This window comes from Sinocyclocheilus rhinocerous, unplaced genomic scaffold (genome assembly GCF_001515625.1).
Source record: "Sinocyclocheilus rhinocerous isolate Xijiao unplaced genomic scaffold, SAMN03320098_v1.1 scaffold366, whole genome shotgun sequence".
Taxonomy (NCBI): domain Eukaryota; kingdom Metazoa; phylum Chordata; class Actinopteri; order Cypriniformes; family Cyprinidae; genus Sinocyclocheilus; species Sinocyclocheilus rhinocerous.
Window position 1 is genome coordinate 326,099 of NW_015660877.1, and position 26,914 is coordinate 353,012.

Genomic DNA, 26,914 nt, shown 5'->3' on the forward strand with positions numbered 1-26,914 from the left:
GGAGCGTATCAAAGCAACCCTCGGGGGGGGGGGGGCTACGTTCTAAATGAGCTTATGATGATAACACACATTTACTGCAAAAGACTGACAAATGTACGAACATACTGTATGAAACCATTCACACACTAACTCCTAGTCTCTGTCCAACTTAAAGAGGTGCCTACAGACAATGTATTAATGGATTCAGAATGTTTATTGATTTGCCATTTTCCACCCACAATATTCAAACATCTCATGACAACCAAGAATATTTTATACAAGGAGAGAGGGAAAATTCTACTCATGCACAACTTATGCATGCAGCAGAAATGTTTCTCATGCTAGAGGAGGGAAGAAAGGCTGCATTGAAAATATGCCAGAGAAACAGAGCAAGAGAGACTGAGATTCTTTATCAGGGGTTTTCCTGCATTTTTTGCAAGTGATTTTATGGAATTGAATAATATCTGATGCAATCTGTGTTTTTTAAATGTGGTTGCTAACTGAACCACAATATGTATGACTGAATAACATAAAGCAGATTACTTGTGTGAACCATTGAATTGAACTTTATACTTTAAGAATATTATACTTTAAAACACTATGAAAGAAATCAGAAAAATGTCAACATTCTAAACCCCAATGACAACAGAAAAAAGTGCCATTTACTGTGGAAACATGGCTAGATTCATATTCAATAATCAGTCATGGGAATGAGGAAGTTTGTTGTATTTTTATTACAACTATGGCATTTGCTTTCAGAGTTCAGATAATCAGGATCCATTAATTATCACATATGCCAGTGAAACAACTGAATAGCTATGGTAAATTCGTAAGGGGAAGTACAATGTCAAAAAAACGCTCACATCTACAGTTTGAATATTTTAGCTAGCTCAATATAAATAAGGCGGAAGTACAAGTTTTAAACATAAAGTCTAAAAAATAAAAATAATCACATAAATATTCAATATTTCCATGTCAGGGTGTCAAATATAAAAGGTCCTAGATCAATACAACTATAAAAAAGGTTAAATATTAATCGACTGCAAGTAATCAACAAGCAACAATGTACATAAACTACCTCCAAAAAACATTCTGACCAGAAAATCCAAGTCTAAAAAATAAAAATAATCACATAAATATTCAATATTTCCATGTCAGGCTAGATGAATATACAGTTTTGTGTCATATTAAATCCACAAGGGCAGAACAGTGAATTTTGAGAATATATAAAGTGGAGAATGAATTTAGGATTGGAGAGCATGTGAAGCTTCATGCATTGTCATGGTGTGTGCAGACGCTTAGCATGTTTTGTTGAGCCATGGAGAATCACCTCTGAGCTATGCTTTTCCGAGGCCCCTCTCCGGCTCGTTCTCTCAGGCCTCCTTCTTCTTTAAAGGTGGGTGTATGTAATATTAATGCTGCAGTACAACTGGCTGCAGGAGAGAGGCCTCTCTCTCTCTCTCTCTCTCTCTCTCTCTCGATATGTGTGTGTGTGTGTGTTTGTCAGAGAGACAGCCGGCTAACTCTGGCATTGCTGCTGTTCCAGAGACACCCGATCTCTACAAAGCTCCCCGACCTGCTGGGGCCTTCGCTGCCACTGCTACTGCTGATCATTTGAGAGTAAATACTTGAGAACACTGACTCAATATCAGCACTCTATTAGAATGGTATTACAATTAAAAGCAGTATAGTTCTCAAGTGCTACTTGTATGTGTCACTATTTGCATATTCTTTCAAATGGCTAAAAGCCTAATAAAGTATAAATGACTAGATCTTTCTTGACTTATTCAAAGAAAATTGCTGAAATAAACTTGAACAGAGCCACTTGTATCAGCAGTCTGACTTTGAGGATGAGAGGATCAACCACATTTCTCAACCCTGGCTCCTTTTCTTCTAAATGAATGACTGGTTCTTGCACATTTTGCAACACTTTCAAAGTGAAATGTCCAGTAAGTGGTGCTAAAACCATGTTAAGTTTTATCTGAAACAGATGAACATGAATCTGGCAATGTTTTATTACATTGGTTGTTGTACGTAATATTACGCCAGTTTGGAAATGAAATATGTGAGTGGTGCTAAAAGGTTAATTCCCTATCGCATTTGAAAATATACGTACCTCAAACGTAAGCAATAGTGTTAACAAAATCAAACATGAGATAATACATTTGTTGAAGCTATAGCTTGATATTTTTGCTTGGTTCTGAGCTTCTTTATCTTTTGTTCTCAGATCCGTACCAAGTTTACTACATCAGAAAACCATACATATGAAGCTGATTATCTGATGCAAATCTCAACATATATTAGTTTACAAGTGTTTAATGACGTGTTTTGATGTCATAATAACATAGTATTGTGCAAGTCTTTATTAATCGATAATATACCCCTGCAATCATAATTTGAGTAAAAAAAAATAAAAGTAGTTGGTGTTCATGTTGTATGTATACATTTATTGTATGTAAAATTTAAGTAGAAGCACATTTTGAGCCTAGGATAAAATTTCTGGGGGGAATGATAATGAATTCGTGAAGGTATAAAAAATATTTATCTAGATTTTTCTTGTGCTATGAAAGTTGTTTTTGGAATCTTACAAACAAAATGTCTGCTTCCAAAGTGCTTTTTTTTAGCCAATCAGAAGCATCTTGAAAATCAACACAAAATACACATGAAAAATACCTGGACCAACTGCAGGAAAACAAACTAATCAAGAAATGACATGTCTGGTCCTGATCAAACTGTGGTGACATTAACAGTTTATAACATATTATAGCAATACAAAACAGCAATACATGAAAATGCAGGCCACAGGTTATAAAGTTCTTAAGGGGAGATTTGACACATCTCCCTAGAGAGGTTTAGCATTCAAAATCCCCAGGACGTCAACATGCTTGACGCTTCAGAGTTCAATACAGTGAATGTGCTTCCCTCACATTATAATGAAAAGCAGGTCACTGCCCCAGGCACTGGCAGTTCATTTACACAGAATTCAATTCAAATGCATTTGAGCAATTCAGTAACACTGGACTCATAATTTAGAGCACATTAAAACATTATAGACTGGCAGAAAATGTAACTATGGCTATATTATGGATTTAAGTCTTCCATGAGAAGTCTAAAGACACAGGCTGGGCCTAAGCACATGTTAAAGGAACACAAAACAGACTATGTAATTAAGACTGGCTCCTAACTGGTAAATGTCATATCCATGCAGGCTACACACTGCAGCTAAATACAGTTGTAACTTCTCTTCTGAGTGCTTAATCCCACTCTGTAAACACAGAGTTAGGTTATTTGTGGGAGTGACAACTGTATTCAACAACCAAAGTCAGTTTTGCATCCTTTTAAAGTTTAAAAGCTTGCCATTGTAGGCCTATTGGAAAAAGCAAGCAACAAAATATCTTGTTTAGTCATATGTCTTTAGAGTAAAATACTGTGTAAAAAATGTAACTTTAAATTTTGACACCATACATATTATTAGAACGTAACAGGCTGGCTGGAGAGTGTATTAATTGGTCAACAGTGACCTATTATGAGGTGACGAGTCTGAACTCTGAGCTCTCTGACCAAACAGAACAGAGCACTGTACACAGCAGCACACACCCTAATCTGGATTATCAACTAAATTAGATGCGTCTCTAATCCACCATTCCCAAACTCTTGCCTTAAAGGGATACTCCACCCCAAAATGAAAATATTGTCATTAATCACTTACCCCCATGTCGTTCCAAACCCCTAAAAGCTTTGTTCGTCTTTGGAACACAATTTAAGATATTTTGGATGAAAACCGGGAGGCTTGTGACTGTCCGATTGACTGCCAAGTAAATTACTGTCAAGGTCCAGAAAAGTATGAAAGACATCGTCAGAATAGTCCATCTGCCATCAGTGGTTCAACCGTAACGTTATGAAGCGACGAGAATACTTTTTGTACGATATCTTAAATTGTGTTCTGAAGACGAACGAAGCTTTTACGGGTTTGGAACGACATGGGGGTAAGTGATTAATGACAAAATTTTAATTTTGGAGTGGAGTATCCCTTTAACCACTTGATTTCAGATAGGCAGGAAACACAAACCAGTGGGGCTTCCTTATCGGTATGTCCCGTTTGACCCCATGCTGATGTCTACATGTTCACTTTCAGGCGTCCTATACTTAGATTTCTATTATCTAACTAGAAAATAAATGTTTGAGAAATGTACAAGGCAGTTATTTCAGTCTACTGCAGTTCAAGTTTCATGCATGTTTTAGCAGTGTAATAATTATTTTCAAGAAGGTCAACTTTTTAAAGTTGGTGTGCAATAAAATTATTTTCTTAATGCATATTAATATTACTGTAAATGATTAACTCATGCATATGTTATTTTTCAATCAAAATATCATAACTCTGTCTTCTTGTGAAACAGACTTTTCTCTGGGTGACCTATGCAGGACTTCTCCAATCATTAAGTCCACTTAAACCCCGTCCACATCTCAAGGTCCAATCAACAACCAGTGAACTGATCCAAGTCCTTGCCCTACATTTTTTTTTTTTCAATAACCCATTACACTCGAATATATGTCACAATTCTTTTAAATTCACTGCTTCCATTTCATCACAACTTTAAAAGACTTTTCATGAAATTACTTGCTGGTTGTAATCGATTGAGGTGCATTTTACGCAATCAAAATTTTTCTTTGGAACAAATTTCACTCATGTTCAAGCTGGTCATGTGAATTCACTGCTTTGACCAACAGAAACCTGCTTAGTCTAAAGTTTAAATTTTTCCTGAAATTTTACTAAAATTTGTAATGTAAACATTTTTCAGGTAAATGAAAAGTTGTTTGAAAACCCTTCTAAAACATATTTCTATATTGAAGCCTGTTTATCAGAAGAAGAAGAAAAACTCTGAAAACACTGATAAAAGAAGACTCTTCAGTCGTTTAGTGATACTAATCTAGCATGGCTACTGCACAAAAAATCTGTACGCGATAATGGAGATCACTGTCAAGTCAACGGCCTCAGAAAACAGTTATATAATAAAACCAAATCACAAAAAAATATTGCTTACTAGGGTCGATTACAGAAAGCTATGAACACGCAGCAATCATAAGTATGTCATGTGGCGTTCCTCGTTTAAAACACTAACTATTTTGCATCCAGAAGACGCCAGTGGTGGGCTTCTTTACTGGCATGCTGTGTTTACAGATATGCCAAGTTTGTAGACATGTGTAGGCTACTGTATGCAAACAGGTTACTGCTGGGGTCAATACACGCTTGCAGGAGAGACCCACATCAAGTCTGACCTGTCAAAACACAGGATTTTATGTTGATAATTCAGTAGGAACGTCCACTCACCCTTCTGAAGGACTTGTACGATCCCGTTAAATGAGTGTAAATCTCAGCGGATTTATTCTCGAATGCGTTTACATTGTATCAGTGCATTCTGCATGCCTTGCCTTGCTAGTCAACATGAATTCACATGGCACTTTTTGAGCGCCCCGTGCCTCATCAGCTTGAGAAAAGAGTAAACAGTTGCACATATGAGACTAATGAAAGTCAGACTTCAAAGTGTCCCCAAAAGTAGTAGGCAGGTTGCCTTCGGTGACTCTCCTCGTAGTCGCAGTTGCAAGACATTGGATTTGAATGATAGTTTGTTCTGTGAGACAAGGCGGAGTCCCAGTTCATACGCCCCGCCCCCTCTGGTAGAATCAGCCAACCAAAATGCAGAACAGGCTGCCGTTCCTCATGTTATTTAAAGAACCTAACAGACTAGTAATGTGGTGTTTAAAGCACGATGAAGAAGTGAAGGAGCGACATGTGAGCTCAAAAATCAGTCTAAAACCATTTCACATTGACAAATTATACATGAGAAACATATCTATACTTTAAAATGTATATTTAAAATATATAATCCTTATATATTTTGCTATGTGTCGCTGTAATATCTACTTTAAGTGTCAGTGGTAAGTTTCAGATTGCCAGGTTTGAGTTCATCAAGTGGCGGAACTGAGAAAAGGCAGCATGCTCTGGCAAGATGCCCACCGACAGCTTGGCTCAATCTTTTTTGTTACAAATTCAATCTCTACTGCATAACAGGAAATGGAGTGTTCAAAAAAGCCTGCCACTGCGGAAAATAGGCATTAACTAAAAAGAAAAAATCAGGGAAAGTGGGAAATATGTTTTCTCTCACATGCTTTTTCTTCGGTGAATTCACCAGCAAAGGATAATACTGAGTGTTTACACTAATGTTTGTCTAAATGGGACAAAGGGCCAAGAAAGTCTACCTACATTGTGTGTAATGTGTGTGTGTGTGTGTGTGTATGTATGTGTGTGTATGTATGTATGTGTGTGTGTGTGTGTGTGTGACACAGCTGATGGTGCGTGGTCTGATGGAATAAGTGCAAACAGTCATTAATCTTGGAGTCTGACATTTGATTTCAGGCGTTCAGGGTAAAGCTTGCTGTCCTAACAGACTGGTCATTATCTGCTTACCATAACCTCCCTATTAGATTGTAGGTCTCTTAAAAATAACAATATTTATGACAATATAAAGTGTATAATGTAAGTGTAATGTTGTCATAATTCTCATTGAGAGAAGTGACTTCATAAATCACCATAATGAAGCAAATCACCATTAATTATTAACATTACTTTTACAAGAATAAAAGGCTGAAGAAGAACAAAAATAACGTATATTTTTGCAGTACATTGACATAATATTACAAGATTTTGTGCTTATATGTCGAATAAGCAATGATCAGTAGTGCCTGAGGATTTACAATCACACCCAGTATTTTTCTCAAACAGAGAAAGGACTTTACAAGACAAAAGAATGCCATCTGGTGGTTGGAGAATATTATTACAGTCTTGGGCAGTTAAATTCTGCTTCTCTCTTTCTCATTTATACGAAAGTTGCCTGTCTGTTCATTTCTGGTTTTAAACACATTAGACAACAAAAAAACCACAGTAGACTATAGATGTTGCTTATAATGTTAATATATTATAATGTCTTATAAAGTAAAGATTACTGTACTAATGAGTAAACAAAATATATGTTTAGAAGCAGGTTTACGTTAAACATCCCCAAATTACATATATAGAAGCCATATTTTGGAATGGAAGTCAAATTTGAACCAATTGTTCTACAGAGTAAACCATCAAATACATTTAAGGTAAATGTGGCACAGATATCAGATTTGTAACTAGATTAGGAGGGGGTCATATGGAGAGAGCTCATCTTTCTTAAGCATGACAACAGCTGCAGGATGTGGTTAGATTTTACATAAGGTCAGACATTTGTTTACCCTCTATCTCATAGTATTACTCATAGTATTCATAGTATCTCATAGTATTACTTTTACAATGCTTTTAACAATACCATACCTTTAATGCAAGCTCTTTCTTAAGATTCTTTTCAGTGTACGAAGAGATTTTGGAACTATCTTGGGCCTAAAATCTTCACAGTCTTGTTTAGTCCAAGCCTCCTCACAGTGGAGTTCAGTGTATTATAGTAACGCCTGGAGAGCACACTCAGCTTCCTGCTCCTGGTTTGGCAGCTGTGAAATGTTATTTTTGGAACAGAATAGTTGAGGTTCTGGGGAAAGCAACTACAGACAGATAAAAAGAACTGATATTTTAACTTCTTTGGTTATTTAACTTGGGGCAAAATGTAGGTGGGAGTCTAAAATTATGGGTTATATCATTTGAGTATTGTATTAAAATACAGAACGCAGAAATGGAAGAAAATGATAACCCTCACAAAATATGTTGCAAATGCTGAAAAACTGCAAATGTTAATAATAATAATAATAATAATAATAATAATAATAAATCCAAAATTGCTCTAAAAATGACAAACAACAATAACATACAGCAATAATAATGGGGTCATTCAATAAAAAATCATTTTGTGTCCTTCATGAATATATGTGAATAATGTGACTTTAACAATGAAAAGCTAACACTGTGCCTTATTTTATTAATATATTATTATAAATGACAATAGATATATAAATATAAATACAAACAATATAATATAACAATATAATATTATAGACATATATTTTATTTTTCTCTTTAGTACAGTAATCTATACATTATATATTATATAAATATTATATATATATATTTGCTTGCCATTGTTCATAAAACATGAACATAAATAGATAAATAATAATAATAATAATAATATGCATGGATATCAGCAACCCTTTGCCTTGTTGCATCATTTCATCTTGGTCCAGGAGTGCGCATGTCCTGGATCCTCATCTTTAAAAGACCCCTCCTCGTCATTGGTAGATGCAGCACGTGTCTATAAGTGCCGGCTGGATTTTACAAGCGCTCTCCAGTCCGCTCTATTCCAAGCGCGCACGCGGCTGATGAGAAAAGCCTGGTACCGCTTTTAAACGTGTGGAAAGACTGAGCGTGTAGAGAAAAACATGGAGGAGAAGAAGAGCGAAATCAATGGACACGCCGGGCACAAAAGCCCGTTACCAGCGGTCTCGATAAAATCAGAAAAGAAAAGCTTTAAAGACCGGTTAATGGTCTTCTTCAAACGAAACCTCCTAGTGATCTTGACGGTGTCTGGGGTTCTGGTGGGCGTTGGGCTCGGGATGATGGTCCGGAACATGAACCTAACCCGAGCGCAAATGACTTACTTCGCCTTCCCCGGAGAGATGCTGCTGAGGATGCTCAAGATGATCATCCTTCCTTTAGTGGTTTGCAGTTTGATCTCTGGCGCTGCGAGTCTGGACACGCGCTCGCTGGGGAAGCTCGGAGGGATCGCCGTGTCTTACTTTCTGGTGACCACTCTGATCGCTTCATCCATCGGGGTAGCTCTCGCCTTCATCATCAAACCCGGCGTGGGAGCAGGAGCGCTGAACACCAACAACTTAGGGCTGGAAGGCGTGAGCTCCAACAAAGAGACAGCAGATTCGTTTTTAGACCTTGCAAGGTATTATTTGGTAATGGAAATGATAACAATAATAACAATAGCCTATCTTTCAATGTGAGAAATACAGCAGTCCACTATATGGCAGCGCTTAATCCGCGCCTGCAAGTTCCCGGCATGATTAGCTGTGTGTGTGCAACACTCACGAATGCAGAAGACGTGAGCGCAGATCATGTGACAAGTTCATTCTTTACATCCTCTATTCTTTTTTAGGCATTTAAATGACACATTGATTTGCATTTAATTATTACCAGAGACAGGGAAAAAAATAGCTGGAAAAATGCTCATATTTCTTGCAAGAGAAAGTTCTATCCCACACAGTGTGAGTTCAGCAAAAGCGGAGCAAATATGATTGATAAGCTTCTAAACTTACTAATCAATTAATAACTGTCAACAAAAATTATTTTGTTTTTAATTTGTTAGTCTGTTTTAACATGTCAAGGTATAGTGTGACACTTTATAAAACTGTTCTGATGGATTTTAATCATTAATTATCATATATTATTAGTTATCCTGGCATACATCATCATGTCATACAACAGTTAGAAGCCAGGATATTTCATAACGGCCCAATTGTTGCTGTGCTATATAGGACAGAAATAAGGCTACATAAGGCTACCTCTGTGTTACTTTTCTGATGGTGGCTGGTTTTACATGATTTTTGAATAGTACAGTGCCATCTGAAATTTTCTTCTAAAATTAATATTTTTCTCAGGCTCCTATGTTTATGTTCAGTTATTTCACTTTAATGGCAAAGAAAAGAACATATTCATTGCCATTCAAGCGAAATTACTAAACCTACACATAGGAGCCTGAGAAAAATGTTTAATTTATAAGAAAATTTCCAAAAGATACTTAGAGGCTTTTGCATCTGAACTCTTCAAATAGGCTTAATAGTCTTTAGCTGCTCCAAAACAGACTACCATCTGGTGGGGTTGTGATAGACCTAGACCTGGATCAGACTGGTTAGGGCTGGTAGACCACCATGGACTAGTAAAAAACAAGCACCAAATTAGCCAAAAACATCTAGTTTGTCAATCAGCAACATACATTTGAAAATTTGATTTTTCATAAAAGAAAATAACTTTTGAAGATTTTTTTTTTGTAAATTCCAGCAAACATGTTTACTATCAATTTAAAATCACTATCCTTCTTTTTTTACCAATCTGAAATTACATCACAAAAAAATACACTTTTTAGTTGTTCAATCTATGTGGGACAAAGGTGCCCATATCTTGAAACCTGAGACCTGTTAAAAAGTTTTTCTTGTTGGAATATAAATCTGCTGTGAAATTATGTAATAAACTTGAAGAACAACTGTATAATAGGCTTGCATGAACCTGAAGAAAATACATTTCTTTTTGCCTCATAGTTCACAGGGTTACTAGATTAATCCTCTTTTTAACTCAGGTCATATGACGAATAAGAACTCAACTCAGTTTAGTTTAAAATAATCCATTATGTAGCCCAAGTGAATGATTTGGGATATGGATTTGCAGATACAAATATTGATTTGTACGGATCAATGCAAAACTTCTTTTATGGGTCACTCATGCTGCAAACCGGTGGGAATTTAGCAAAGAAACATCAGTGGTGTCCATCTGTGATGATAAGAGCTCATTTTCACACATCACTGGTTTATCTTTCTTGCTTGTTTTTCCTTTTCAGAAACCTGTTTCCATCCAACCTGGTGGCCGCAGCTTTCCGCTCAGTAAGTTACTTTTTTCCTCCAGCTGTCACTAAAACACACACACTCACACAAACAGATATGTTCAGAATTAATATTTGTAGACCATTTGCTCCATGTTAACAGCTCCTTCATCTCTAATTGAGAGAGTCACAAAATGGAGTAACCATTTTTGTCCCTGCTCAATAAATACCTCCCATCTTCTCTCACCACTAAGCAACCAAGCAGTTACCATAGCAAGCTGATTCCATTCCTTGGTGCCTGGCAACCTGGCTTGGTTCACTGGGTTGTACCACATAGGCAACTGCTCAACAGTGAGCACGCTCTGCTCAAAGAGAGGTCAGGAGGTTCGGTGGCCAGGGTGGGAGATAACACCTCTGTGCCTATGTGGTATGTGGACGATCCCATTGACACAAACCGAACGGGCACCCAGTTATCAATTTGTAAAAAAATATGTTTTTGCAAAGGCCAAAGTAGATTTAGAAAGAGAAACAGGGTCATTAGGTGCAGATGGGATGTTTCTTTATCCAGTGGGAGAGTGTTTCTTTATCCAGTGAGATTTCCATCGACATTTACCTGGATGGAGGCCAGAAAGGCTTTAAAAGAGAAGAGACAGAGATTAGCAGGATTAATACAGAAATGCCTGGGAATTATTTTAATGGCCTGTTACAAACGGACTGGTCTGAACTAATTCTTGTAGATATATTCCAGGTTGTCTTAACTGACACATGTTTATGGATTTTAATTTTGCTATCACTGCAACATCAGATTATACAAACACTGTAAATTAATTTCAGTTAAAGACGTATTATATAGATACAGCATCTGAACCGTTAGAGCAATTTCACACAAATACATTTTTGCATTCCACTGCACCGATTTTTAATATGTAAAAACAAGTTTTTCTATGAAAACATGCCATCCATCTTGTAGTTTTTTACTACGCCAAAAAGAAGATTTTTTTTTTACTAAGGCTGTCAAATTATTAATCGCGATTAATCGCATCCAAAATAAAAGTTTTTGTTTACATAATATATGTGTGTGGACTGTGTATATTTGCACTGTGCACACACATACAGCATATATTTTGAAAATATTTACATGTATTTACATGTATATATTTATATTCATAAAATGTATATTATATATAAATATATTTAATATATAAACGTAACATATTTTTCTTAAATATATACATGCATGTGTGTGTATTTATATATACATAATATATATACACAGTCCACACACATATATTATGTAAACAAAAACTTTTATTTTGGATGCGATTAATCACGATTAATCGCTTGACAGCACTATTTTTTTTTTTTACCATTTATTTCTATTTCTTACCTCACCTATTCCATTTCTACTTTTGAGAGAGTAAGGATTCACAAAAACTAAACTGAGTGCTCCAGCTCATATAATTGGAGTTTTTGAGGAACAGGGGTTCTGTGGGGGATCAATGTCATTGTCTCTGTGTACACCAGTCTCAAAGTCCTCTTCAGCTAAACTTTAAATGCTGCTTTTGTGAGTATTTTGGCACTAGAAACAGGCTCAGTGCAGAGAAATAATCAAATGCATCACAGTTCATGAAGCTGCACACTGGAATGGATTGAAATCGGTCAGAATAGCTCTGTGATAAGCACTGCATGTAGCTCAAGATGTTGTCCTTCTCTGTCTCTTACTTTTGTCACAGTATGTCACTGATTACAAGACAATTCTTGTTGGAAATGGAACAAATGGAACCCTCAACTACCAGAAGGTACACAATCTCTTCATTTTCTAATAATATTTTATTATTACTTTATAATAATACAAAATACATGTAATTATGTGTTACTTAGCATTAGGTCCTTTTCCTATGTTAAGAATGCACCGTCAAATACACAATTGTCAACACACACATCATGCCACTTGTTGAAATGTCAGTTGAACCCAGTCATTTTGTGCTTCTTAAAAAAATAAAACTCAAGTCCAATTGGGGCCTCTTGGCTGGTTTTATGTCCGACCACTCAGTAGTGTTGGCTCTTTGGCAGCCTTGAATGAGCTTGCTCTTTGTTTGCACAGGGCCAGGGTTGACGCAGCCGGTTTTGCTGCTCCTGTCCCACTGAACACTCAAGCAGCTGGAGATGGCAAGCCTTTCCTAGAGGGCTTTTTCAATGTGCCTCTCATGTGTCTGCATTCTAGTCTCAGCAGTGGGCTTGCAGAATGACTCAGGGTGTGCAGACTTTAAATTATTTTTTATTTCTAATGAACATTTGTTTTTCTATCATTATATTAGTACAATCAGTTAAATCCTGTCCCACAAGCATGCAGATCGCCACAGAATATGAAAGTTTATGTCCTACCACTTGCAATTTAATATGTTTAAATCTATTCCATCAACATTTCCTTTCAAATTCAGTCCTAATTATGCAAAAATTTAAAGTTAACATATTGCATCTGAACTACACTATGTACTGCTGTATGTGATTAGCCTTTGTATAAATTATCTACATTACATCCTGGCTCAGCTAAAATGTTTCATATCTGCTGGTGCATGGGCAAATATGTGAGCAATCCCTCAGAACGCTTGAGGTCCATAATTGCATAAGTAGGGCTTACAGAACAACCAGTACTGTGTGCCAAGTGATAAGCCATGCCTGGATGTGCGATAAAGCCCAGAACAAGGGCAGGATTCAGTTGAACGGTAGCTCAGTCCCGTCAGATCTTCATCACCCCACTGCCACCACCACTGAGGGAAAGTCAGTTTCGTCTTTTGAAAGTCTCTTGTCCATGCACAATCATATCCAATTCAGTGACAGGGAATATGAGTGAGAACAATAGTTAATATAGGTTAATTAGCAAAATCAGCATTTATCAGAGCACATTAATGTCACATTTTGTTGCTTAAAACAATGTCAGCTTCTAATTTAGTTTGCTGTTGCATTGTTCACCTTTGACCAACTGTGTGCTGCCACGAAAACATTAAAAAAAAATGCTGAATGGCAATATTATTTGATTGTCCACTTATGTAAGCCAAAGACAAACATGTTCTGGTGGTTTTCAGGTTCCCTATGGAACAGATGCAGATGGAATGAATATTCTGGGCCTTGTTCTCTTTGCTATGGTTTTTGGAGTTGCTTTGAGAAAGCTTGGTGCAGAAGGAGAAGAGCTCATTCGCTTTTTCAATGCATTCAATGAAGCCACCATGGTACTGGTGTCTTGGATCATGTGGTAAGTAAAGACCTTTGATCAAATCTTTCTATCTATCTATCTATCTATCTATCTATCTATCTATAATATTTAACATGTATCATTTTATACATTATAAAACCTAAGTTGTACCATGCACATCATGTATGATACATTCTGTTGTTTTGTCCTTCAGGTATGTGCCTTTTGGCATAATGTTCTTGGTTGGCAGTAAGATTGTGGAGATGGAAGATGTGGTTCTGCTGGTCTCTAGTCTGGGGAAGTACATTTTTGCCTCTATTCTGGGCCACATCATCCATGGTGGCATCGTCTTACCTCTTATCTACTTTGGGTTCACTCGTGCAAACCCCTTCAGTTTCCTGTCTGGCCTCATTACACCTTTCACCACCGCCTTTGCTACCTGCTCCAGGTACTTTGTTATATTTCATATATTTCTGTAGTCCTATAAGCAGGTTAATTTGGCACCCAGAATGTGACTAAAAAGCTTTGTTTCCTTTTTTTCCTGGAATCACTATAGTCCTGCTAAATCTTTAGTAGTGTTGCTGATATGCAAAAACCTTGATTTGTTGGCAAAGGGCCCTTAATCAGGTTGACAAAGTAAGATTCTTGAACGTCTTTTCCATAATTTGATGGTTTATTTGCAGTCTCAACACTTTTGGACTAGTTGAAAGCAGTGTTGTTATTGTTTAATAAAGCTAAAACGATTACAAAATGTTTTAAATTTAAAACCTTAAATGAAAATTTTGAAATGTTGTCTAACCGAAATAAGTTTAAGCTGAAGTACTAAAATTGGTAAAACCGTAATAAAAATATATTAAAACTTAATAGAAATCCAAAAAGAAAAAAGAAAAACTAATAAGAATCCAAAAGCACATAGCAAAATCACTATATATAGAAATATAGAAATAAAAGCTACATCAAAAAACTGATAGATATTATTATAGTATATAAATAAAACTAAAATATCTCTGATTGGGCCTGAAGTCATTAAAATTTAGTTATAATGTTTTTTTTCCACCCGTAGAATGGCTATGACCATTATTACATCTAATTTCCCATTACATACTTATACTCTGTCTGTTTTCTGTGCCTGTGCAGCTCAGCGACACTGCCTACGATGATGAAGTGTGTGGAGGAGAACAACGGTGTCGACAAACGAATCAGTCGGTTCATTTTACCGATTGGAGCCACTGTCAACATGGACGGAGCAGCCATTTTCCAGTGCGTTGCGGCTGTGTTTATTGCCCAGCTCAACAACGTTGAACTGAACGCAGGCCAGATCTTCACAATCCTGTGAGTGTACATCGCTATCAGGCCTTTCTTCAATCAGCAGCAGTATTGATAGATACCCTGAAACATTCCTGTATCTATACTGGTTACATGCAACATGCTCTATATCTAAACAAGGCAGGGATGCTAAGCTTGATCTAAATTTACAAGCAACACACACTCAATCTCTGGAGCCTGTCCCAGTGCGCAAGGTTACACTGTTGAGTGTGTAGCAAGCGATGTAGAGCTGAGGCTCTGATGGAGGTTTGGATGATGATAAATGAGCCATCACCATTCTGGCTGTTAGAAACATGGTACTTAACTCCAGGGAATTTGTTTCTGTAATAAGTGAACCGTTAATCACTTAGGAAAAAGCATCTGCTAAATGACTGCTTATTTGCTTATTCAAAGGGTGACAGCCACTGCCTCCAGTGTGGGAGCAGCAGGTATTCCAGCTGGAGGCATCATCACCATCGCTATCATTCTGGAGGCCATAGGTCTGCCCACCCATGACCTGTCACTCATGTTGGCTGTGGACTGGATTGTGTAAGACAGCTTCTACCATTTATATTCAATATCAATAAATTGATATATGATATACTGATTAATTGCATATATCTCATATAATCTCATTTATCAATATTAGCTCAGTGTTGTGTTTTTGAGTTTCCATATCAGTGTCAAATTTACTGGACAGGAAGAAAATGTAAGAAATGTTTCTTGAGCAGCAAATCAGCATATTAGAATGATTTCTGAAGGATCCTGTGACACTTAAGACTGAGTAATGACTGCTGAATAATCAAATTATAAATGCATAGTGTTTATATAAAAATATATAAAAATAGAAAACAAAAAAATAGTATGAAAACTGTAATAGTATTTCAAAACATTACTGTTTTTACTTTTGATTAAATAAATGCAGCCTTGGCAAGTATAAGAGACTTAAATAACTTTAAAAAATCTTACTGAACCCAAACTTTTGAACCGTGGTGTATTTATATGTAATAGTATAAAGTATAAAATAAATATTTTTATGTATACATAATTACAAAAAAAAAAACTTTTTTATCATTCTGATATCTTTGCAGCCTATTTTTGTGTAAAGCATCGTAAGATTATCAGAATCAAAAATATTAAACATATGCATACAATATATACATACAGTTTTTAACTCTTATGTAATCTGTTGTGTTAACAAACTGTGTCTGATGTGTGATCAGAGACCGAACCACTACTGTTGTGAACGTGGAGGGGGATGCACTCGGTGCTGGCATTCTTCACCACATCAATGAGCAAGAGATGAAGAAACAAAGAGAACAGGAACAGCATCAAGAGGAGCAGGAACTGCAGGAGGTGAAGGTGGAGGTGGTGGCTAATGTCAAAGCAGAAGAGGAGACCTCCCCTCTCGTCACACACCAGAACCAAGGAGACAGTTCCTCACATGAAACACTCGACAAGGACGGTGTGGAGTCTGTGCTGTAAAGTGCCGACTGTGGTCTCTTCTCTTTCTTCTTCACTCTTTCTCTATCTCACTCCTTTAAAAACCACTATAGACATGATGTTGCCACTAGTATGAAGTTTACGTCAAGCATAAAGTTTATTCAGATCTATGAGTGGAACACTAATGGTCAGTTTGCTCTTTTACATTTAGTACTTTACAGGACAGGTTCTGTTATGATAATCTTATCCAGTTGTGCCAAAATTATTTCATATTGTCATTTTTGTGTTTGGGAACATGACCCAGATGATGTGCAAAGTCTAAAAGTGTAACATTTCCACTCTGCGAGCAGATATTTGGTAAAGAGATGGATAGTAATGAAAATCATTCACAGACTGACCTCTTGCTCTGTTTGTTTGCTATATTTTAACTGACTGTGTGAAACATTAACTATTTTGAAGATAGACCGGAAAGTATTTGCTGTAAATATTTGTGTGCCTAATGGCAAATCCTGTTGCATTGTGGTATTGTCCGTTGATTTATTGGGGACTATATCAAAACTGTGCATGTGTGCTTGTGAAGTAGGCCTACTCTTGGGAATTCTAGCAGATTCCGAGCTTGTGCTTTATGGTTTTAGTACTTTCAAATCTGGTGAACTTTAAATTTCAAGTGAACATCAAGCTCACCGTGTCCCAATGTGCATACTATCCACCCTATCTGCCCTAAATAGTATTGAAAATTACTAATATCACATAGAATTTAGGATGGATAGTATGCACATTGGGACGCAGGCTCAGAGATTGAGACAAAACTCAGTGTCACAGGTGATATTCAACCTGATGATGAGAGACACACTGGAGTTCAAACATTTCCTGATAGACCTCCATTCTTTACATACATGCTGTCGACCCAAGAATATCACCCATGGTATCTAGTGACACCTAGTGGTCGATGGAATTATAAACATTGACTTTGTCTTGATTTTTTTTTTTTGTACATTCTATGCCCAATTTGTAAGTTTGGCCATTAGTTAAGAAGTAAACGATTTTAAAACGACAATTTGATAAGTATGAATGAGCTTAATTTATTCTAATTGTTTAGCCTTTTTTACCGCATTGAAAATTATTTTTCGTAATCTGTTGCTATGAAAAGATTCAGATGTTAAAGGGTTTATATGAACTCTAAAAGCTGTTAATTAGTAATTGATTAGTGTGTTTTATGTGCATTTTCTCCTTGTATTTTTTCACTCTCTTTTAACTGTGTGTTATCTTGTTACCGACGTGTCTGTCTGCTTTTACCATTAAATCAAAAGCCTCTGATTTACATGCAGTTTGACGATTTTTATGCAATTGCATTGTTATGAGAATCTAATCTTAGATCTACATTGAATACATACTCCTTTGTTTGACAGGGATAATTATTTTTGGTAACTAATAATGCAACTGTTTCCTGTGTGGATACAAAGAGCTTGTCCTCCAGGGGGCGCTTAGGGGCAAACACGTCGCTTTTTTCCTCACTGGAGACGTTTGTACACTAACGTGTGATCTTTAATCAACATGTGTAATCTTTAATATAATTTTGCAAGGATTTATAGCGAATACGTAAACTGAAATCACTCACAGCAATTTCTATAGTTCTTTTTAAATCCTCATTCTATAATCACAAACGACTGTGATTGGTCGTTTATGACCAGCGCTGAGAAATGTAACAGGCCAGGCGTGACAAGACGCTATTTCAGCAGCGGTTACATGACTGAATAATGACCATGAAAAAACTTTAACAAAGGTCTCTGCCAATGTTTCCCCCAAATAACTGGTCGTTTAAGCCACATTATCATGTGCATGCGTATTAATATGAAACTTGTGTCGGTGTGACTGAACTTTGGCTCGTGCAATTTCATGTCGCTATTGGCTGGAAGCGACAGTCTTGCGCTGCTTGACCCGCCTCTGTGTTATGAACCGTTTCTTCCACCGCTTGGATTCCACAACAGCAGGGTTTTATTTATCGCATTATATCTCTAAACTATAAACGTAGTTCGTGGAGCTGAGCTGCCGAGGGATTTTTGCTTAGTCCAAACCGGTACGTAAATACAGTTTAAGATCAATTATGCAGGGTGTTGTTCAGCAATGAAAGCCAAGTGAAAGTGATGTCGACAAGAGGTGTGAAGCTGCTGTATGACAGATTAATATTCCTGGCTGATACATAAATTCCTTAGCATCACTTTGTGTGCTGCCGCTTGTTGTGAAATGCATTTCATCTGTCATTTCATTACTGATGCATATGTTACTCAAGAATAATTTTACTTTGTTTATTCTAAGCCTTAGTCAAAATATTTTCCGTACAAGAAAGGTATTCACTAATTCACTATAAATAGCTTTCTCAGGCCACATCAATGTGCACGTTTTCATTCTTGTTCTTATTATAGAACTTATTTTAGCATACCTTTGTGTTGTAGCTTTCCTTGTATTATTAAATCCTACAACGGTTAAATGAACCTCTGATATGGGAGACACACTGTTTCCTCTATTTGCCTACCTTTGTGTAGTTTGCATGGTGTTTAATTACAGAATCACTGAGAACTTTAGTATAGTGGTTGCAGGTTGTGGCTTACAAAACAAGCAGATTGTATTTTTATTGAGAATTGTACGCTGTGTGTTTTATGTTTAAATTGATTTAACAGTGTTCCCAGTGTTTCTCAGAGGAAATGTATAATGCAGACACTGTGCCTTCTTTAGGCATTTGTTTGATGACCAGGCTGTCATGCTAACTGTCAATCAAGCCCATGGGCATCCCTAGGCCATTTTTAGGGGAGCTATAGCTATATTTTGCCATTAGCTCTATAAACTACACGAATTCGGGATCGCCTCAGTCCCCTTTAAAGGGTTAGTTCACCCAAAAATGAAAATTATGTCATTAATTACTCACCCTCATGTCGTTCTAAACCCGTAAGACCTCCGTTCATCTTCGGAACACAAATTAAGATTTTTTTGATGAATTCTGAGAGCTCTTGGACCCTCCCATAGCTGCATCACACGGATACATTTTCTACTTGTTTACACTTTGATTTGAACGAAAACAACGTATCCGTGTGGTGCAGCTGACACAGAATAGCATACGCTGTTTACCTTCAGTGGATATTCTCCAAAATTGCATCAGGGTGACGCGGAGGAGACGAATTGTTGAATAAAGTCGTTATTTTTGTTTTCTTTGCGTACAAAAAGTATTCTCGTAGCTTCATAAAATTACAGTTGAACCCCTGATGTCACATGGATTATTTTACCGATCTCCTTGCTACGTTTCTGGACCTTGATCGTGGTAATTACATTGCTGTCTATGGGAGGGTCAGAGAGCTCTCAGAATTCATAAAAAATATCTTAATTTGTGTTCCGAAGATCAACAGAGGTCTTACGTGTTTAGAACGACACGAGGGTGAGTAATTAATGACAGAATTTTCATTTTTGGGTGAACTAACCCTTTAAACTGCATATGAAAACGGCGGCAGACTTCGATCGGCTTCTCCTGAAACAGACCACGGCGGCGCAGAGCGAGAAACAGAGGACAAGGTGTGTGTTTATCGATAGATTATAATATCTGCATTTGTGCAGTTCTTTGTCATAAATCCAGTTTACAAAATATCACGGGGGAGCAATAATCGGTTCCCCATCTACTGTAGCCTAAGTTTTCACTGCGTTCACCCCTCATCACACCACCGCTGTTTCCTCCAGCGAAAATGAAGCACATATGAAAGCATACTTTATAAAATGATCATGTTGCCATTTTCATTTGAAAATTTAACTTTCAATATAATACATATTCCAGTGCATGTGGCAAAGAGGTTTGCATACTTGAGCTAAGGAAAGAGGGTTGTACTAGAAATATACAAACATTTTGTGTGTGAGATCATGAAGACTTGAATTTGGCTTATTCAGTACTCAAATGTTATACCTATCTATGCAATACAGTGGAATACTGCAATAAGTTTAGTATACGACCCCTATAATCAAACATTTTTTATTTTATTTATATATTTCTTTTTGTATTATTTGGCTATTATTATTATACCCTCACTGTGGGCTGAGCCCCCCTAAAATGAAAATCCTAGAATCGCCCCTGATCAAGCCTATATGACCTTCTATAGGATTTGCACTGTTTGAATTGATCTAGTGCCATTGTAGCCCAAGGATCAGTCTCAGAACAACTTGGCTGGCTTTTATGTCCACAAATAACATATTGATAGAATTTGTTTTGCTTCCTTGCTCTACAATACAAAGTAACCAAATTCATACATATAGCCCTGCAAACTGTCAGTAACAATTATGAGAACCCTGTCAGCAAGTGTCATATTAAAATTAAAAGGAACTCCGTGAGGGTTCAGTGGTGAAGACACATGATTGTCTTTGTTTGCATGCAGGCTATGATTTAAATGTCCCCACGTGATCACCTCTCATGACATGTCATTTTCTGTCGGTTGCCATGGAAACCAGGCTTCTCAGCCAATCAAAAAACAGATACAGTCTAGTATTCTACAGAGAAATAGTACAAGAAACTGCTTTGTCTGCACGCTGTTGCATTTATCAGCGTTCATCTGACACATAATCATATAAGTCAAGATATTATATTTTGCCACTGTACAGCAAGTATTATATTTAATTAGTAAATTATTTTTCATTAAATGTAATTAATTTATAATTTTGTTTTTAACTAATTAATAAATTTTTTACTTTTAATTTAAGATTTTTCATAGATTAAATCTGTTAGTATAGTAGTAGTCATTTTGTAGTTAGGGATGGACAAATAGCATTCACGAATTTCAGGCAAGCCTGAACATGTAGCCTTTATGAGATTGCTTATCCAGATCAGAAGTAACTCTATTCGCGTAAACAAGCCCTGCATCATGTTAGACCACACTTATCACAGAGCTTATTTAAGCAGTGTTTAATACACAGTGTTGTTATGACCTTTTAGCTGTCACTCTGGCCAAATGAGGAACCACAGAATCTGGATGTGTTGCTATGACACTCGGAGTTGACAAGGCCTGATCAGACACCTCCTCACAAATGGAGAACACGAGCTATGGGAGGTGGAAGACCAGGATCCCGGAGTTCATTCGCAGCGGTCAAACTAGACCCCTCAGTCACAGAGCAGTTGAGAGGACAAGGCCTGCAAATGTCCAGGAGGCCAAGGACTCAGACAAAGAGAGGAGTGGCAGCAAAAAGACAGTCACTATGGCACCTGTTTCCAGGTATATGCCAGACAAAAGCCTCTATATCATGAGAAAACCACTGATCTCCACACAATGGCAGGTGCCCATCCTGAAGAACTCATCTACACATGAAGACTCAGAGAGGGTAAGAATATAATGAAACAAGTCTTGGCGAGCTGGTGAGGATTTTTTTTACTGAATTTCCAAATTTGTACTGAATTTTGCATCTAAAATGTTTGTAAAAATAATTTAAAACCATCCAGTTAGAGGTTTGAATCAGATTCATTTAGTCAGTTAATCATTCAGAGCTGTTGCTAAGCCACAACTGACTCCCTAACTAAGCCATCAGTAATTTTTTGGTTATGTCTGATTCGAAATGAATTTCGAATTTCGAAGATTCTCTAGCCTATTCATCAAAAATCCTGAAATAAAACGGTTTCTATAAAAATAGTAAGCAACAGTCTTTTCAACTGATAATAATAAGAAATGGTTTTTGAGCACCAAATCATCATATTCGAATTATTTCTGAAGGACCATGTGTCACTGAAGACTGGAAATTCATCTTTTCCATCACAGGAATACATTTGAAAATATATTAAAATAAAAAAAATAGTTATTTTAATTAACATTTACATTACATTTAGTCATTTAGCAGATGCTTTTATCCAAAGGAACTTACAAAATATGTAATAATATTTCACAATATTATGGTTTAACTGTATATTTAATCAAATAAATGCAGCCTTGGTGAGCATAACACAACAACAACAACAACCCCAAACTTTTTAAATGGTAGTCTATGTTTAATTATAGGAGCCAGTGGCTCCCTGGTCATGTTTTAGTCTGCATCCCAGGATTTCCTATGAACCATTTCCTCTTTTTGTCTATTTTTCCTCAGATCAGTTACAAAGCAGATTCCCCTAAAGAAAAGGACAAAAGTCTGTCTAAACAGTCATTCAGACATATCCCAGAAGATTCTCCATTTTATAAATCCTCCCCACCATTATCCAGAGAAGACCTGGATACCTCCATGAGCGTATCAGACCTCAGACTGTGGTCATGTGACGAGGATCCTATTTTTAACTCTTCAGCTGCCAAACGCAGTCTGTCCAGTCCCCCTTCAGCTTCTTTGAGCCTCACAGCACCCCCAGTGCCTAAGTGGACATCCACTCCTAGAAGCACTTCTTATTCGTCCAATCGTACGTCTCATTTCACAAGAAAGGTAAAAACAAGACCAGGTGAGATGATGGACAGAGGAAGAGATTCTCTACTTAACACAGGATCTTACAGTAAGAACCGTCAACATGGGTTCAAACACACGTCGCCTTATCAGTCCAACTATTGGGCCTGTGCCATCCCCAACTCTATGCCACCTTCTCCAAACCGCAAATCCCCCAATTGGGATCCTGAAAAGGAGTACCAGGAGCTCCTGGACTACACGTACCCTCTGAGACCCAACATGGCTGGTACATGGGGTTCATTAGAGGTGGATCTTCTCTTGCGAACTGATCCATTGTTGCAAGACTCAGGCATTGTGTTGGACCACTCTTCCACTCTGTCCTGTTTAGACCTGTCCTATACAGGGACTCGACAGGAACGGTGTAGCCCAGGAACAGCGCAAAGGTCAACTGAGTTTTGTGCTCTAAACAAATCACATTCTAAGTCCTTGGATGGCATCATGTCCAGTAGCCTGTACTCTTCACTAGACCAAGCTGGCTTGTCAGTTGAGAGTCTGGACTGTGACGGGAAGCCAGGGGCCCATTATCGTAAATTTGGCATCTTCTCGACATTCAGACCTGTCCCCACTTTCATTAGTTCAACTCACATCCTTCCTCGTCCAGATTCACTGGACGAAGAGTTTCTTCGCCTACCAGAAAGGCTACAAGAACTTCAGGTGCTTTCACAGCAGCTGAGGGACATTAGTGACCAGATGAGCCAACCAGTCATCACCAGCTGGGAATCCCTGGAGAGCGAGATCACCTCAGTCCGATCACCAACGGCTCAAGTGGGAAAGCAGGAACCACTGGCGGAAGAAAGGGGCGATGAAGATGTTGAAGTGAAAGGGGGATCAGTTTCTGAAATTCCTCTCACACATGAGGATCATTTAGAGAAAGCAAAAGAGCCTGGTTCCACAATCCAGATGATTAGCCAAGACATGAATAGGAGGAACCTGAGGGAGGTGGAAGCTGTTATGGATCAACTGAGCAGACTGTCAATGTCAGAGCTTCAGAGGACAATACAAACAGACCAGAACAAAAATGAGACCAAGGAGTCACTAATGCAGCGCATACAGGTGAGTAGATGTTTCTGTTGTGACCGTGAAGTCCTGAGACGGCTGAGAATTAATGAGAAATGTTGTATCGTTTTTTTAATAGGCATTTTGCTCGAACCTAGAAAAGCTGATTCAGTGGCTGCACAAGGTGGTAGAGAAAGTAGAAGTTCTTTCTCCTCCCATGGTTGACTTGGAGAGCGTCAAAACCTCCTTGGCTGATTACAAGGTTTGTGAACTACACCACCATTTAATAAAGTTTTGGATCGGTAAGCTCATTATTATTATATTTATTGAAAGAAGATAATATGTTTGTTCATTAAGGATGCGTTAAATGTATCAAAAAAGTGACCAGGTGCTACTTCAAATAAATTCTGTTCTTCTGAACTTTCAGTTCACCAAAGTATCCTGAAAAAATCTACCTCAGTTTCCACAAATAAGCAGCACAACTGTTTTCAACATTGATAATAGAAGAAACATTTTTTTGAGCAGCGAATCATCATATTAGAATGATTTCTGATGGATCATGTGGAGTAATGACTGTTGAAGATTCAGCTTTGACACTAAAATAGTAAACAGTTCATTTAAATTGTAATAATATTTCACAATATTACTGTTTTACTGTATTTTGGATAAATAATGCAGCTTTGGTGAGCATAAGAGATGTTTTTTTTCTTTCAAAAACATTAAAATAAAAATCTTACTGAGCCTAACATTTCTAAATGGTAGTGCACATGCATCTTATGTGACAATAAGAAGTGTAAAAATTTGATTACAAAAGAAGTTCATTCAAAAAGCACATAACTGTACCACATGATATTTTTCAGAGTTTTCAGGAAGAAGTTCAGGCTCATAAGCCCCTCACTGCAGATGTTCTGCAGACCGGAGAGATGCTTTTGCATTGCATGAATTCAGCCTCTCCATGTGAGTCTTACTACCTTTATCAAACTATAATGCAATAAGAAGATATCATTTAAAAAATCTCTCTACCATTCTGCTGCTGTACTGAACCTTGAATTGGCATGACTACTTTGAATGGAAAGGAAAAGCTGCATTTTCTTACTGAACACTCAGTAGCGGCTCTAGAGCTATTCAATTTTAAATTAGAATAAACATTAGATCTTTTTATCTTCCAAAGCACTGTAATGCACTCTTTGTTTCTTGATCAGTTGGTACACTTCCACAAGTATACTGCTTCTCAGTTTTGGACATGTTGTGCAGTGTAACCCAATACTCAGTTACATCAGACCGAAACAGGAAACGCCCTGCTTGGAGAATGCGGCCATGCATGCTTAACTTAGAGAGCCCTGCTGTTGCCTAGCTAGCATACTTCATTTCTTCATTTCAGAATTCACATCAAGCATTGTTTTTGTCAACACATTAGTCTTTAGCTGTCCTCATACTGCTGCTAATATTTTTTTTTCCTGATTCCTCAGTTCTGAAAGACACACTGGTGCTGATAGAGAGGCAGTCTCACACACTGGAAACTCATTCAGAGTATCTTTTCTCCTCTATTCTGTCAGCCATGGACTGCCTCACTGACCCCAGATCTGAGGAAGCATCAGGTAAATAAATTATCAACTATTATTATAGTGCCCTCTAGTGTCATCACATGGTTAGAGCTCTCGAAATGGATGACTGAATTGTAATCATTGTGATATTAAGTTCACTGTTCACATGTAACTTCTATGTGTCACCTTGACTGTAGCCTCTTTTGATTATTAAAATGCTGCATCATCAAATAGTTTCTCACTCTTTCTCCACAGAAGCAGTTTCTGAGAATTATTAGGAATCTGGGAAGGCTCACTGTCTTCACTGAGGCGTCCTTTTTGGTCTTTTCACATCAAGGATGAAAAACGCTTCTTACTTGACTCTTATGTCACCATTTTCTTTGTTTTACACGCTTAACACGTTTACTGTATTCAGAAGTGGTGTTGTCACAAGCTTGAATTAACTGTCACAACATATGTGATGAATTTTTCACTTTGTATTTTTACACACCAGCTTATTATTGTCATTTTTTTAACTCAAAAATGTCCTGTGATGGCTCAACTTAGTAATACTGTTTGACTGAAGAGGTGCACAGACATGGTGCCAATCGTGATTGTGATCTCAGGTTATTACCCTATTAAGTTTTAATGGAGAGCAGTCCAGCCTCCATTAGCATCCCTGCAGCTTTAGTGTCCCTTCTGAGTAACCTGTGCCTCACAAAGATATACTGTATTTTTTGACTGATAATTAGTGTGATCAATGGTATCATTAATATGTGAACATACTGAATATATGAATAATCTGTTTGGTGAACATTCATACATTTAAACTTAAAAAAAATATATATGTGACCCTGGAACACAAAACTGGAACACAAAATGCATAAGGGTCAATTTTTCAAAATTGAGATTTATACATCATCTGAAAGCTGAATAAATAAGCTTTCCATTGATGTATGGTTTGTTAGGATAGGACAATATTTGTCCGAGATACAAATATTTGAGAATTTGGAATCTGAGGGTGCAAAAAATCAAAATATTGAGAAAATCGCCTTTAAAGTTCTCCAAAGATTCCATTGCATAAGTATTCATATCTGGGACAGTCGAAATTTAGCTCAGGAGCATTCATTTTGCTTGTAGATGTTACTACACTTCAAGTGAAGTTTTGTGGTCCAGGGTCACATATATTTGATTAATTGTGTTACAGCAACAGTTCACCCAAACATTTAAATTGTCATAATTTACTCGCCCTCATGTCACTCTTCCGCTGCACATAAAAAAAAAAGATATTTAGAGAAATGTCTGTTTGGTTTTTTGTCCACACAATGAAAGTCTATAATGTCCAATGTTGATTAGTCATCAGCATAGTTCAAAATACCTTTCTTTGTGTTCCTTGGAAGAAAGAAAGCTTGGAGTGAGTAAATGATGACACAATTTTAAATTTGGGGTGAACTACCTCT

The 26,914-nt window shown here is 37.2% G+C and overlaps 3 protein-coding genes across 4 annotated transcripts in view; 2 read left to right on the forward strand and 1 right to left on the reverse strand.

The window, feature by feature from the left end:
• Positions 1-5,561, reverse strand: part of LOC107725465 (SERTA domain-containing protein 2-like) — a 33,198-nt gene extending 27,637 nt beyond the window's left edge. For both annotated transcript variants that reach the window (XR_001638119.1, XM_016534722.1), the window contains exon 1: positions 5,309-5,561. The gene's annotated coding sequence lies outside the window, so the exon portion shown is untranslated. The remainder of the gene's footprint in view (positions 1-5,308) is intronic.
• A 2,684-nt stretch (positions 5,562-8,245) lies between these two features.
• On the forward strand, positions 8,246-17,220 carry LOC107725464 (neutral amino acid transporter A-like). The gene is made up of 8 exons (XM_016534721.1): positions 8,246-8,906; positions 10,572-10,614; positions 12,287-12,352; positions 13,640-13,806; positions 13,961-14,194; positions 14,884-15,078; positions 15,466-15,600; positions 16,275-17,220. The coding sequence occupies exons 1-8, from the start codon at positions 8,392-8,394 to the stop codon at positions 16,534-16,536; spliced, it is 1,617 nt and encodes a 538-aa protein (XP_016390207.1). The 5' UTR covers positions 8,246-8,391; the 3' UTR covers positions 16,537-17,220.
• A 1,246-nt stretch (positions 17,221-18,466) lies between these two features.
• Positions 18,467-26,306, forward strand: LOC107725463 (centrosomal protein of 68 kDa-like). Its single transcript, XM_016534720.1, has 7 exons — positions 18,467-18,571; positions 21,458-21,840; positions 22,594-23,988; positions 24,071-24,193; positions 24,792-24,888; positions 25,401-25,529; positions 25,731-26,306. Exons 2-7 carry the CDS (start codon positions 21,550-21,552, stop codon positions 25,751-25,753), a joined length of 2,058 nt encoding a protein of 685 aa, XP_016390206.1. The 5' UTR covers positions 18,467-18,571; positions 21,458-21,549; the 3' UTR covers positions 25,754-26,306.
• Positions 26,307-26,914: the final 608 nt, after the last annotated feature.

Coding starts and splice junctions, on each gene's coding strand:
- LOC107725464 (XM_016534721.1), top strand. CDS start 8,392: ATGGAGGAGAAGAAGAGCGAAATCAATGGACACGCCGGGCACAAAAGC. Junction 8,907..10,571: donor TCGTTTTTAGACCTTGCAAG/GTATTATTTGGT, acceptor TTTCCTTTTCAG/AAACCTGTTTCCATCCAACC. Junction 10,615..12,286: donor TGGCCGCAGCTTTCCGCTCA/GTAAGTTACTTT, acceptor CTTTTGTCACAG/TATGTCACTGATTACAAGAC.
- LOC107725463 (XM_016534720.1), top strand. CDS start 21,550: ATGGAGAACACGAGCTATGGGAGGTGGAAGACCAGGATCCCGGAGTTC. Junction 21,841..22,593: donor CACATGAAGACTCAGAGAGG/GTAAGAATATAA, acceptor ATTTTTCCTCAG/ATCAGTTACAAAGCAGATTC. Junction 24,194..24,791: donor CCTCCTTGGCTGATTACAAG/GTTTGTGAACTA, acceptor GATATTTTTCAG/AGTTTTCAGGAAGAAGTTCA.